The 13,541-nt window shown below is 45.7% G+C and overlaps 1 protein-coding gene across 1 annotated transcript; it reads right to left on the reverse strand.

The window, feature by feature from the left end:
* Window positions 1–3,227: 3,227 nt before the first annotated feature.
* LOC133224717 (inverted formin-2-like) lies at window positions 3,228–13,319 on the reverse strand. Its single transcript, XM_061376493.1, has 5 exons — window positions 12,926–13,319; window positions 6,233–6,641; window positions 4,789–4,904; window positions 4,098–4,257; window positions 3,228–3,265 (listed from the first exon to the last, which is right to left on the reverse strand). Exons 2-5 carry the CDS (start codon window positions 6,624–6,626, stop codon window positions 3,228–3,230), a joined length of 708 nt encoding a protein of 235 aa, XP_061232477.1. The 5' UTR covers window positions 6,627–6,641; window positions 12,926–13,319.
* Between the last annotated feature and the right edge of the window lie 222 nt (window positions 13,320–13,541).

Consider the following 13,541-nt stretch of genomic DNA (forward strand, 5'->3'; position numbering starts at 1 on the left):
GTCATGGTGGATTTGGGGAATATTCCCATCCCTCCCCCTGCTTCTAATTTCAAAGTATTTCAGCTATAAACCAGCTATTATAAATGACCGATTTAGTTGGAATGGTTATTTTATCAGTAGTTTTGTGCTACTAATATTTACTTAAGCTCTGCAGGTTAGATGTAATGGAAATCAGGGAAGTTCTGTATCCAAGTGGAGTCAACCACATTTGACAAACTCAAAGACAGTGATTCTTCCCTGGGTCGCCCTCAAAGCAGTAGTGACTATGCCAGAAGCACCCACCTCTCACCACATTGGAGGGCAGCTTCTGCCAGTTCAGTTTCTTCATTCTCAACGTTGGCGTCTTCACCGTCTTGCGGGGAGGCCTGCCCAAGCCAAGAGGGCAGCTGAACTGGGTGGCCACCACAGCTTCTATATGCTCTCCTGCCATGCTGGGCAATGGGGGTGGAGGGGGAGGGATGCCCCCCATGCTGGGCAATGGGGGTGGAGGGGGAGGAATGCCCCCCATGCCGGGCAATGGGGGTGGAGGGGGAGGGATGCCTCCCATGCCAGGCAATGGGGGTGGAGGGGGAGGGATGCCCCCCATGCCAGGCAGTGGGGGTGGAGGGGGAGGGATGCCCCCCATGCCAGGCAGTGGGGGTGGAGGGGGAGGGATGCCCCCCATGCCAGGCAATAGGGGTGGAGGAGGAGGGATGCTCCCCACGCCAGGCAATGGAGGTGCAGGGGGAGGGATGCCCACCATGCCAGGCAATGGAGGTGCAGGGGGAGGGATGCCCACCATGCCAAGCAATGGGGGTGCAGGGGGAGGGATGCCCCCCATGCCAAGCAATGGGGGTGCAGGGGGAGGCAAGTCAGGGAGTGGAGGGGCTGCAGTTGCATTCATCACGGGGGATGTGGGGGTCATGGCAGCTGTGCCAGAGGATGGGTGTGGAGGTGGTGGTGATGGCGGTGCCAGAGCAGCATTGGGTGAAGGGTTAGATGTCTCTGGCAAAGCAGAGCAGGCTGTGAGCTGGGAACATGAGTTCTTTTCGTTGGGTGGTGGCCCTGAGGGAGTTGCTGATGCCTTGGAGGGGTTTGAAGATCCTGCTGGACTCTGAGCTGCATGTGCACATGGCTCTAGCTCAGCCTGGAGGCCTTCATTCACATTCCCAGACAACTGGTTTTCAGCTTGCTTTTGCTTGTTTGGATGTTTCTTGATAGACAGCAGCCTCTCGATAACTTCTTCAACTGTGTTCCCCTGGACTAGAGAAATGAGTCAGGGGTCAGAGAAAGGGATGGAGCCCAAAGGTTGGTTCATGCTATTCAACCCTCACCAAGGAGCAGATCAGAAGCCACAGAGACCCCGCCTGCTATCACTTTACATAACTGCACTTCTAGCTTCCAGGCAATTCCCCATGGTTCTGACCAACACTTTTTTGAGCATGACTGCCAGCAACACTGGCCATCAGGAGCAGCAGGATGCCAACAAGGACAGATTCCCACTGACTCCCATGACCCAAAGCTCAGGGCTTAACCATCAAAGCAAGACTATGAATCCTGAGCCCACTGCTAAACACGGCCAGCTTTCACTGTCATCCACATGGCTGGGGCTTTGCATTGAGACTTTGTACAGGAGATGTAGCTTTGTGCCACCTTCTGTTCAGCTCTTAACAAGTCCCATACATTATTTCCTATACATTTGGGAAGGACTTTGGTGGGCAGTGGGTAGGACAAAGGAAAACAAGAGGATAGTGCGAGGCTGGAAGGCTGGATGGATATGTCATTCTTACTGTCATTTGCAAGCAAAAGGGCTCTGTTCACTACTGCATCCAAGGACTCCCACAGCAGGAGGCTGGAGTGATGAGATGGTTCTAAGTGCAGCAGGCTCTGGAGGATGGACAGTAGTTGGATGGACACCGGAGAGCGGCTCACCTGGAAAACAGGGCAGCTTTCTATTACAGCTAGGCTGGTTCCAAGCAAAGTGTGTTAACTTTGCCATTGCATGACTTTTCACCCCACCTGAGGGCCTACTTACTTTATTGAAGAGAGACGAAAAGACCTCATGATGATCGTTCATGTTTATCCCATCACATATCTTCAATAATTCCTCATCATCTTCTATTTTGAACTCCTCAAATGTATCACACTGGATAAGCAGATCCTCCTCCTCTATGTCTCTGCAATATTACAGCATTCATTTTCACTGGAGAGCCCTTCACTGATTTTCAGATTATTATTTTTGTTTAAATGGCTTTTCTCTCTTTGCCTCTGAGACTCAGACAGTCAGTGTTGAAAGTAACCAACTCCACCTTATTCATAAAGGACCAAATGTCACCCGAACATTCTTTCTTGAACGGAATGTACCTCTTTCTACAGTTAACACATACAAATGAATAGTACTTTTCATGGCATAACCTGGCCCTGTGTATGCTTTGTATAGACTTCTCCTTGGAGCTGTAACAGAAGTGGCATTTCCACCTTTTTGTAACTGGGCCACCTTTATTTATTTATTTATTTATTTAATGTCAAAGCAAATTAAGAATATTCCAGTGACATTTCTGTTTGAAAAAATTTCCCTCTCTCTTACTCAAAATTGGATTGAAAAAACTCCAGCCATTCTAAAGCTAACTTTTTCAGAACTCTTGAGAGAACTCAGAGATGGAACTCTATGCTTGCTAACTGGCACTGTTGAAAAAATCTTCTCTTCCCTAATTTTTGTGGGGTTGGATGGAACAATTCCAGTTACATGGATAACCGCAACTCACATATCACACATTCTAGAATTTAACATGGGTGTTTCTGACAGAACATTGGTTTAAAATTAAGACACTGCAAAGACAGATATGTCAGATATGCATTAGTAAATTGCTTTAGTTGGATGTTTCTGGGAGAACACCAGCAGTGAAAGGGTTTGAATGCAGCAAGCTGCTCAGTGAGCTCTCAGCATCACTTCAGGTTCAGTCTGAAACGCAGCCTCAAGAAGGATGTTGCTGAGCCTTGCTCCACTGTGCCCAGAGACGCTGTCAGTGCCATCTGCACCAACAGCTGTCCCTGTGACACTGCAGTTGGCAAGAGCATCTTAACACTGGCCTAGTGCCTCCAGTTCCCATGTAATGGGGGCATACAAGTGTAGTCCGCTCCACATAGGTACACTTGACTTCACACAGCTGAAAGCTGATAAGTATTAAGTTTCCACACCTTAAGTTACTATGAATCTCACTTATAAAAGAAAATTTAAACAGTGACCCTTACCTTAGCTTGTCTAAAATGTCCAACAGCTGAAGACCTGGGAGAACAAAAAAAGTAGGTATATTGGCATTATGACCTACTTGGTATTGATCTGTTTTGATTTTTACATAATGTTATCCTCAGAAACATTTTTTGCAGAGAGAAAATGTGAAAATATCTTCAGATGGATCTGTCAAAGTAGGTAGGGTGATTTGGTAAATGAAGAGCCCCACAGTACACATGTCTGCAGCTGTGTGAACCACTGCAGCATCCCCCTGGAGTTACTGAGGGACACAGGCGATTTTGGAACATGAGCCACCTCATTACAAACTAGACATCTAAAATCAGTCAGATGAACAGTGTGGTCAAATGTCCCTTGCTATCAACAGAGAGAAATGGATCTCAGGCTCTCCAGCTCACATGTGTGTATCACGTGAGGTAAGTCCTAACAATGGTACCTAGGATCCCAATATTCAAGCAGTTGGAAAGTATTTCTGTACCACAGGGCAGCTTCCGTGGCTAAACTGAGTAAACACAGGGTGAAGAAACCTTATTTACTCTTACGAGGAGTTATGACATATGCAAACATGGCTACATAAGATGGTTGGCTATAGAAACGTGTTGAAGAAACTCAAGTGATGCAGTCTTGCTGAGATTCCAGAAAAGATCAAAGCTATGAGAAAGCAGCAAAGTTAAAAAAAGTCTTGTTACATAAAAGTTACTGAAGATAACAGAATCCAAAAAACAAAGAAAAAAAAAGGAATTTGCCTTTAATATTTGCAGTTTTGCTCCCAGCCCTCTTTAGTCACCTTATGGATACATCCGAAAAAAAAAACCCACCTGGCAAATGATTTTCTCCAGAGAAAGTTAAATGCAACAAACATCTTTACCTATGAACTCATTTCTGATTTGTGTCCTTGTTCTTAGCTCTTCTTTTCCCAGTATGATGGCATTGATAGCACTCAGCAGTGTAACCATGTATGGCACGTTATCTGCGTTGGAGAGCTCGTTCATTATAATGCTGAATCGATATTGCTGGTTCTTCACACTCTGTTAATAACACAAGTGATATTTCCATTCAGGCAGTTCAGAAGTGCCTACAACTTTGGTGCAGGCTGTCAAATGGAATTAAAACCTCTTAAAAACCTCTCAGTTTACCCCACTGTGCACAAGACAGGAAATTAGGTGAAAAGAGCACTCCATTATGAAGCAGGGTCTGGTTGGCAGAGAAAGTCAGTGAAACTCCTCTTGGATCTCCATGCTTTTTGATAACTGAGGCACCTATCAGAGCTTGTGGCCAGTGAAACTCATAGATGTGGTGACATCTGTTTTGCTAATTGGGTTGTGCTTTTCCTGCCAGAAGCGACCTTGTGGTTGGCAGCTGTCTGTCCAGACAAGTCACAGTGCCACAGATTTATGCTGACCAGGCCAAATTTCCTATAGTTAGCACCCCATAAATCCCTGCCTCTCTTATTGAAATGATGCAAAATTACCTTAACTCTCAGCCCTATTTTGTGATACATGGATCTACCTGCATGGATCAGACCAGAGCCATACCTCTTGCTTCAGCCCAACACTTGCCTTGTAATGGTCCAAGGCATCCAAAGCCAAAGCGTGGCCATCAGATGAGTAAATGCACAGTGCAGCCAGGAGCTCAAATATTTGCTTTTTGACCATGACATTAGTTGTGTCAAGTGCTGGAGGAAAAACAAAACAAAAAAGAATTTATAACGCCATTAATGTTCTGAACATCAGTGTCTTCTGCTACATGGGTCATGATCAGTGGTAGAAAAAAGACCCAAGGAGTGGAGCCACTACATGGAAGATGGGAAGAGAAATATCCCAATGTATAGATATCCCATCCCAATAGCATTACGTGATGTTAACTTCTAGTGTGAACAGTAAATGCTACAGGCACCCTACTGGCATTTTGCTGAAGTTTGCATCTCTTCCATGTACCAGTGACATGCTGCAACAGCAGCCAAGATTTCAGCACCCACAGTCACACAACTCATTTCCCATTTTCACATATGTGTATTTTCCAGAACAGCAGATGAATCATTTTCATCAACTGACGAGCCTTATTTTTAGTGCAGAGACACCCAATGTGCATATCAAGTAGGCCAATTGTTCTAACCAGGCCCCATGAATTCCCCTTTTCCCACTTCTCTTTGTCTGTCAGCCCTTAGAGCTGGAAGGGGGTGATGAGACCATCTTATATGTTTTATTAATGCCCAAAGAAGCTCAATCACTGAAAAGCCCAGCTTGCCTCCCTGTTTTCACAGCACAAAAGTACCAGCTCTGAATTTCACATGGGTTAAGAAAGTGCAGGGTGGAGAGGAAAAAGACTTCAAAACTGAGGAGGGGAACAAGCCAGCTTTCAGACTAAATGCATTTTGAAGAGCTATTAATAAGGGTTTCTGGGCACAGCTGTGATCTCAGCTCTGTGGAGCAGCACAGAAGTTATCCTCCCAGCAGCACCATTGTTAAGCGCTATACAGTAACTCCTAGGAGATGCCCTGATGAGTTTCATACCTAATTAAGAACCAACTAAATGGCAGCAGAAAGTAAGTGACATTAGCTACCCACTTTCTAGAAGGAACAGACTGAGCAGCACAAAGAATGGACTTTTCTGAGTCTAACCCATGCCACCTTTCCTTCTCTTTACAGTCTCCAAGTCTTCAAGCCCGTTCAATTCCTCTTCCTTTGCCCCTGGGGCTCACAAAGACTAACCAGTAGATGTCTGCTGACAACTGCAGGGTTGAGGACTTCTCATGCCCACATAAGCTAAGTCTGGGTTTATCCCTGGTTTCTCAGTCAACCGTGAAGATATTGTGTGGAAATAGCATTGTGTAGCAAAGGCAGCATGATTTCAAAGCAGTATTATTCTAAAGAAGAAAACAATGTCTTTAATCAGTTGCAACCAACAATTTCCAAGAAGCCTGCGGCAGGTCAGGAGGATAAGGAATAGGAAAGCCTCCCCCATGCTGCATATGATGGATGAAGGAGGAAGGTGCCTTCTCACCTTGAAAGAGTTTTCTGACATAGCCCTCGTTGCTCACAATATATTCGATGCCTCTGTGGGAGTTCATAACCGCTCGCACACAGCTGATGCAGGTGAGCTGAAGCAAGGCATCAGAAATCCTGGCCACTCCTCTCCCAGACAGCCTGTCCAGGGCCTCCAGGAGGAGATCCAGCCCGCACAGCTCCAGGAACTGGACCATCCAGCTATCGTCACTGTTCTCCAGGCGCTTCTTCAGCCCAGAGTAGTTCACCACTGATGGCATTTGCAGGAGACGGATACACAGCTCTGGCTCTGCATTTTCCAGGTTAGCCTCTGATTGGTCAGTCTCCTGGGGTCCGAGTTTCTCCTTCAGGGCAGCCCACTTCTTGTGGGCACCTTCCTTTTTGATTGACATAGTGAACAGTTTGTCCTGAAAGAAAAAGAAAAGACAAAGTGAGAAGTTTGTCTTGACTGACCAACAACCCTTCAGCAGCCAGCATTTTTCTTCTAGTGATTGGGATGTAAAGCTCAACTGCAGCAAGTCACCAGCTCTCCAGCATTTATGGCCCACACTGGAACCCGTCCTTCCCCAGAGAAAGTCAATATATCCCTTCCTTAACCACACACATTACATTCAGGCCCTGAAAACTCTGTAGAGAGACTCTTAGTACATGTAAGCCAGCAAATACAGTTCTAAAAGTAGCCAATTTACATCAAGCAAAAGGATAAGGTTGGAAGTGGCTTTATCAGCTCTGAACTTCTTATGCCTATTAAACCACTTCAAAGTCTCACTGTGCTGGAGAGGCCATGCAGTTTCTAAGCATTTGCAATGAGATGGAGAAGTAATTTTGAGCATATTCTGCTCATAAGAGCATCTGATTACCCTGTTATTTTTTGCTTTTATGTCTTTTGACTGATGGAGGTTAGTTTTATAGCACTCAACCTCTTCCTGTGTGCTGCAATAGCAAATGCGCATGATAATGTGAGAGCACAACTGGTTGCATGTGAAGGGACAGCAGCAAGAGGATATGAAAACAGCAGTGTGTCTCTTTGGAGATGGGTACCATCTCTTCAAAGCCCATCTCCATGGAGGACGTGGCCTATTCTCAGGATGCTGCTAGGAGCAAGGGAGGTGAGGAGCTGATTCAACACAGACAAATAGCAAAGCCAAGTCTAATTAACTTTTGGTACCAAATTTTATGGTTTTAGGCAGGATTATTATTTTTAAGGCCCACAGTGATTTATACAATGCAAGTCCTTTTCAAAGCTGAATGCAATCGTTTTGAAGCTGAATTGCTCCCAGAAAGGTCAGTTTGTACCACAAAAGGAGAGGATAAACGTGCTCAACCCAAAACCAGCCACTAATGCTACCTTCTCCTCCCTGCCACGCCACAGGTTCATTGGCTTCCCTGGACTGGTGAGCATGTACAGGGATCAAAATAACCTGGAGGCCAACTGGCCCCCAAAGCCCAGCACTTGGGGTATTTAAGGGATTATAGGAGAGTCTTGCTTTCCCTTACCAGCTCAAGCGCAATAGGCTTCTACCCCTGCAGCATGTAGAGAAAGAACTGGGAAAAAAAACCAAGAAATCTCTGAGAGGTTTCATTTGCCAGAAAGCCAAAGTAAAGAATGGACCATTTGGAAATAATGGATGGACCAAGCTGGAAATAACTGTTCTTTTTTAAAGCTTGCCTTCTGATTTTTCCTGGGGACTGCACTGTTGAGAAAGGTCTTGGCTGCTTTGTTGCAGTAGAGCATCATGGCTTCTGGTACCAAAAGCCTTATTTTTGGCAGTTACCCCTTGGCAAATATACAGCTAGAAAGTTTGCTCATTTGAGATAGGCATCATTATTATAGGCGTAAACATGTCTCTTGGAAAGATGCAAAGTGGGACAGGATGGGGTATTTCAGACAGCTTGAACATTTCCCCTGAGAAAAGGCAATGGTGGAACTCTCTGGCATTCAGCTCACAACTCACAGCAGCAGTGTTGAGTAAGGATCAGAGAGGTGACGGAATTAGTGGGATACGGTCACAGCAAATCCTTTTAGAGAGCTCTGAAGAAACCCTCTTGCACAGTTTCCCTTTGTTTTAATGGAGAAACAGCTGCCGAGTGCCCAGTTGTTCACTGTTCTGCTATCTGGAAAAAAATGATGGTCACAATCGAGAAACATGAAGTTGCAAATATATTATCTAAGAACACAGTGGTAATAAAAAGCACCATATGAAAAAAAAACAAACCAAACCCAAACCCCAAACAACAAACAACAAACCCTCCTGCCAAAGTACAAGCTTGAGTTTCTAAGATTTGTCATCACGGTCTGCAGCCCAGAGCCCTTACTCACTCTTGCTAAAATTCTTGTTGGAATTAGTCAACCCCAGTCACTCCTCTGTACTGCAGACAAGGAATTGCTTAGGCTCACTGCAAAGGAGAAGAGAAATTCTCCCTCCCCAGAGGGAGAAAAGAGAAACTATCCTGCCTCAAGGTCACAGCTGTGGTGATGGGGCAAGGTCCTACATCTCTCACCACAGATAATTCACAGTTGGGGGGCTGGAGAGACACTCCTACAGAGCTGTGGTCAGATCCCACCCCATGCTGTGCACGGAAACCGGCAGTCCTCTTCTGATGCCTGGGGTCAAGCCCAGACCTTCAGCATGGGGCAGTGCTGAGGACCATTGATTTGGATGAAGCGCAGCTCATCCTGCCCAGGCCCATTCTCTAGTGCCTTTCACAATGATCCAACATCCTTCAGCCTTCTGCTGGGAGGACGAATCAGCTGTCCTGTATTTTTTTTCTTCTGCACAGGGATGGGCACAAACCCAAGCACTGGCACTGGGGCCAAACCCTGGCTTACTGGGCGGGACCCATCCTTCTCTTGGCTCTGCTGTAACCCAGATTCTTTCCTCTCCACAAAGTGAAAGCATGCATCAAGCAGAAAATCTGGTTTTGGGTCCTGTGTGTTCACAGCAGAGTCTTGTGGTCCTACTGGTGAGAAAGACTGACAGAGTGGCTGATGGAGGAGGATGGTCCTCCTGGATCATGCCAGGCCTCATGCTGTCTACCCAAGGGGCTGCAGAAGTTCCTATCAGCCACAACTCCCTCTCTCTTAGGGTGACTTGCTTTTATACTTAACAAATCACTATTTTCACTTGTATATAACTAAATGTTTCTTATCAAACCAGATAGCAAAACAGGCTGGCTTTTTACTCCCAATTGTGCAAATACTCCATTATATATCAAAGACAATAAAATAGCATTATTGACCTTAGGCTTAACTGATTTCTGACCATCAAGCACAACCAGTGCAACAGGAGGCAGGAAATACTTATGAAGCATCCTGTTTACCAGCAGATTGTTCTGAATTATCCTTTCCTTCCCACCTGCTCCGTACAGATGTGAACAGATAGGAAGCCAAGGGAGGTACTTCTCCAGACAGTACTGGCTTGTATTTTTATGCACTAAGCTGAACAAATTGGATTGATTAAATATTCTTTCCTACAGACAGTGCACTCTTTTTGTAGGGAAGAAAAAAGACAGCTAATGTATTTAATAATAAAAAAAGGAAACAAAATAAATAGGAGCTGTACTATATAAATGGAAAGGAAATAAATATGGAGGAGACTGCAGTATGATTCTGCAGATGGTGTGATAAATCTGTTTACAAACAGATATGAGTGATACATTATGAATGCAACATCTTTCCATACTTCCCATTAAGCACAGTGTTGCAAAGCCACTCAGATACATCTTCAAAGGGCTGGTAGTTTCACTTTTTATCTCTGACCACAGGAACTTATTAGCAGGTAAATGATCTCAGCAGAGTGAGACAGACAAGGGCTGAAAATGGAATGCATCTGTCTGCTGTCTCACAGAGGCCATTTAGACTATGCTGGCTGAGGGAAGAAAGCCCCCTGACAAAAAGAGACAAGGTGCTAGATTTAAAAGGCTGAATCCATCTTGCCTTGTGCCAGTAGAGGGGCATGGGGAGCTTTGCTTTTTGCTGCTCAGGACACAGAAGAGGAGGTGATGGTGGAAGCAATGTGCCTTGCCTCTGCAGCTAGCCATGCCTGCAGCACCCACAGCCTGTTCTCCCCAGCTACACACTTGGTATCAGGACAGGGTGCTGGGTGCTGCTCCCTAGGGCACAGCCTGATGGTGCCTCTGTGCTTCCCGCTGTGGGAACACCAACAGCCATGACATTCACTGTGATAAATGCAACGCTCTCCTCATCTTGCTTCTCACCCTCAAAGGTCAGTTAGTTCTGATGGGCAATGACAACTAAAGCATCAATGCAAAAAAATTTTGAAGAGATTCCTGTGGGAAACAAAAGCAACGTTGCAGTTCATGGTGCTAAGTTTTCGGATCACTGGGTTTGCAAAACTGTGGTGTTCCCTGCATTCACACAAACCAGTTCATAAAATTTCCTCCATTCTTTCTGAATCGGGTGCTTCCCAGAATCAGTTTTCTGTGCCCTTCTGTCCTTCAAGTCAGCTCCTAGGGAGATGACATCTGTGGAAGATAAATCAGGGCACATCAATACTTTCTCCATCCTGTGAAGCTGTGGAGAACAGATCTGCATAGCACAGCTTTCAGCTGAAATTATTACATGCCTCCAGGATGACACGGATCACAGCAAGGACCCAGGAGGACTTGTAAAAAGAGATTTCTCAGGGCAGCTAAGTGCAAGTGAGTGAAAACAAAAGGGAGAAAAATTACAGCTCAAAACCATTCTGATTTTTTGGGAGCAGACCTGCTGCCCATGCTGCAGGATGGGCAGGGGTGAGAGGAAACAGCATCTCCTTGCTGCCCTTTGAAGAAGTCTGAGAGGACCCTGCCCCATGTGCTGCCCTTGCAGCTGGTGCTAAGGAAATTCTTTTTCTCTGCTCAGTCCCTCCTTCCTTCTGCACCTGTTCCTGATGCTCAGGAGCCCGTTCTGCCTGGCTGACTGCTAATGATAGGTTTTGCTTCTGGGTAGTTCCAGTTTTCACTCTGCTGCTAGGAATACACTAAGCCTTTGCATTTTGTAACATGCCAGACAGTCACTAAAAAGAAACAACATCGTGGCTGTGTGCTTTCCAAAACTACTTCCAGAAGCATGATGGGTTTCTTCCTTCTCTCTTCTTACTTTCACTTGTCATGTAACCCATGCAGCATCTGAACTGCTCATGCACATAAAGGCTAATGAAGTCATTCTCCCAAGTACTGAAAGAAGCAGGGATGTGCGGCAACACCACAGATCTCTGGTTTAGAAACCAACCTGACCCCTTGGTGTGGGCCCACTAACATCAGTAGGAACCATCAGCGTAATCAGTCTCCTAGGGGAGCTGACAGTAAAGGTACCATAGGAAATTGAGGCATGCAAACAAAAGGCATGCTTTGCCCAGAAGATCTCAGCATGCAAACCAGCCACTGCTCCATCCTTTCTTCTGCCATAGCCAATAGACTCAGTGATCTTCAGATCTATGTATTGTCAACCCTCACCTGTATCAGAGGCCAGAATGAGTGATAAATGCTTAAAAAATTAGATGGTCTTGGAATGAGTGCCCAGTCTTGCTCCACATTACTGAAGAAAATGAATTCTCCAGCACAGCGTGTTTTACTTTGGCACAGCCCAAGTATAAGGCAAAAAGGAGCTCCCAAAGCAGCCCAGGCTGGCTGTGTCCTCAGAGGCACTGCACTGTTACAGGGAGTGTTTTGCCTTTAGCAAATGCAGGAGCACAGACATTCAGGCTGCTGTGGCTGGCAGGAAGGATTTGTGCCATTCACACACTGCCTGGGGCTGGCATGGGGCTGACAATGGCTTCTTCCGGAAGTGAACTCCCAGAAAAGGATTTCAGTGCTTAGACAAAAAGGACTGTGGCAATACTGGAATAAATATATATGTATTTTGCCAGTATAGCTCATTACTTTACAAAGAAAGGAAAACCACTGTCCTCATTCACTGCCATTCACCACTACTGGAATGCTGTGTGCAAGCACAGCTTCTCTCCCCTGGGCAAACACCACCTATGATACCATGTGATGTCTTGCACAAGGGGTAAATATGTCCATTCAATATACATTAGTAGTGGTGGGGTTACACCAGGATTAACTACACCAGTAAAAATCATCACTAGTGCCTTCTTCCTCACCAATAAATAAGCAAGTAAATAAATAATCAGGCTGCTACCAGTACCACATACAAATCAAGCTCAAGTGAGATGCTTAAGGATGTTTATGTTAGTATCTTCAGTGGCATCTAAACCCTTATTTATACTTAACGGTTGCATTAGCTTAGCTTTAAATGGGTTTAAATCCACTTTGTTACAACACTAACACACTCTGAAGACACTCAATATCCAATTTACTTTAACCTGGTAAGTCGGGTTTAAATCAGATTGGTGCAGCTGTCAGACCTTCGCTTGGGAAATGGCCACTGCCACTGGGAGACCTGGCCAGAGAAGCACCTCCACCTGCCAGTGATCCTAGCATCATTCAGCATTTTGGGATGTAATTTATTATGATGATTTGGGGGTCACGTGAGAAGCAGAAACCCAGCAACATGGACAGTCTGGCGTCAACTTTTTAAGACTCCTGCAGCTGCTACTCAATAGGAAGCTGTCACACAAACAGATGAGAGCCAAAACCCTTTTATTGCCTTTTGGGGGGTTAATTTTAAACACCTTCACAGGATGCCAAGTAGAGAGAGAAAATGGGCAGAGGGAATAATTCCTACCTCAGAGCTGAAGCCAAATTATTTCCTTGTCTCTCTTACACGGAAGGATCCTCTTGACTGGCTGTGTGAGCCTTCACTTCCCCGGCCAGCTCATATTCTTCTCTGCCAAGCAACCTTCAGTCAGTAGTCTAAATCCCCACACGAGCATGTCTGCAAACCGAAGGCTCTAAGAAAGTTCAACAGGATGTCAGTGTCTAATAGTATGTAAATACCAGTCTTCGGGAAGGTGCAAGGAAGTCATTTTTCTGTAGCCTCCAGGGAATGCATTTGCATGTAACTCTTCATTCACTGCACTGGCAGCTGGGAGGGTGACGCTTCCCCATGGGCTGGGGAGGAGGGAGGCTTGCACCCCATCACAGCTCCACCCGCCAGCATGAGAAAGCAGTCCAGGCATGGGGTGACTCAGAGCAAGGAAATGATCAAAGGAGGGAAATGATCTGGTGAAGGGAAGGGGGAAAACAAAAAATAATAATAATAAAAAAAACAAACAGGAAGAAGGATGGCCGGGCTGGGTGGGATGGAGAGTGTGAGAGCGGCAGGCCACGGGGGCAGCCCCTTCACCTTGCATCAGCTGCGTGGGGGCTTTCCAGCTTTGTGGCATTGGGCCTTAAACACT

Source organism: Neopsephotus bourkii, unplaced genomic scaffold (genome assembly GCF_033783945.1).
Source record: "Neopsephotus bourkii isolate Nb327-2 ecotype Australia unplaced genomic scaffold, CSIRO-AGI_Nbou_v1 NB_1707, whole genome shotgun sequence".
Classification (NCBI taxonomy): Eukaryota; Metazoa; Chordata; class Aves; order Psittaciformes; family Psittacidae; genus Neopsephotus; species Neopsephotus bourkii.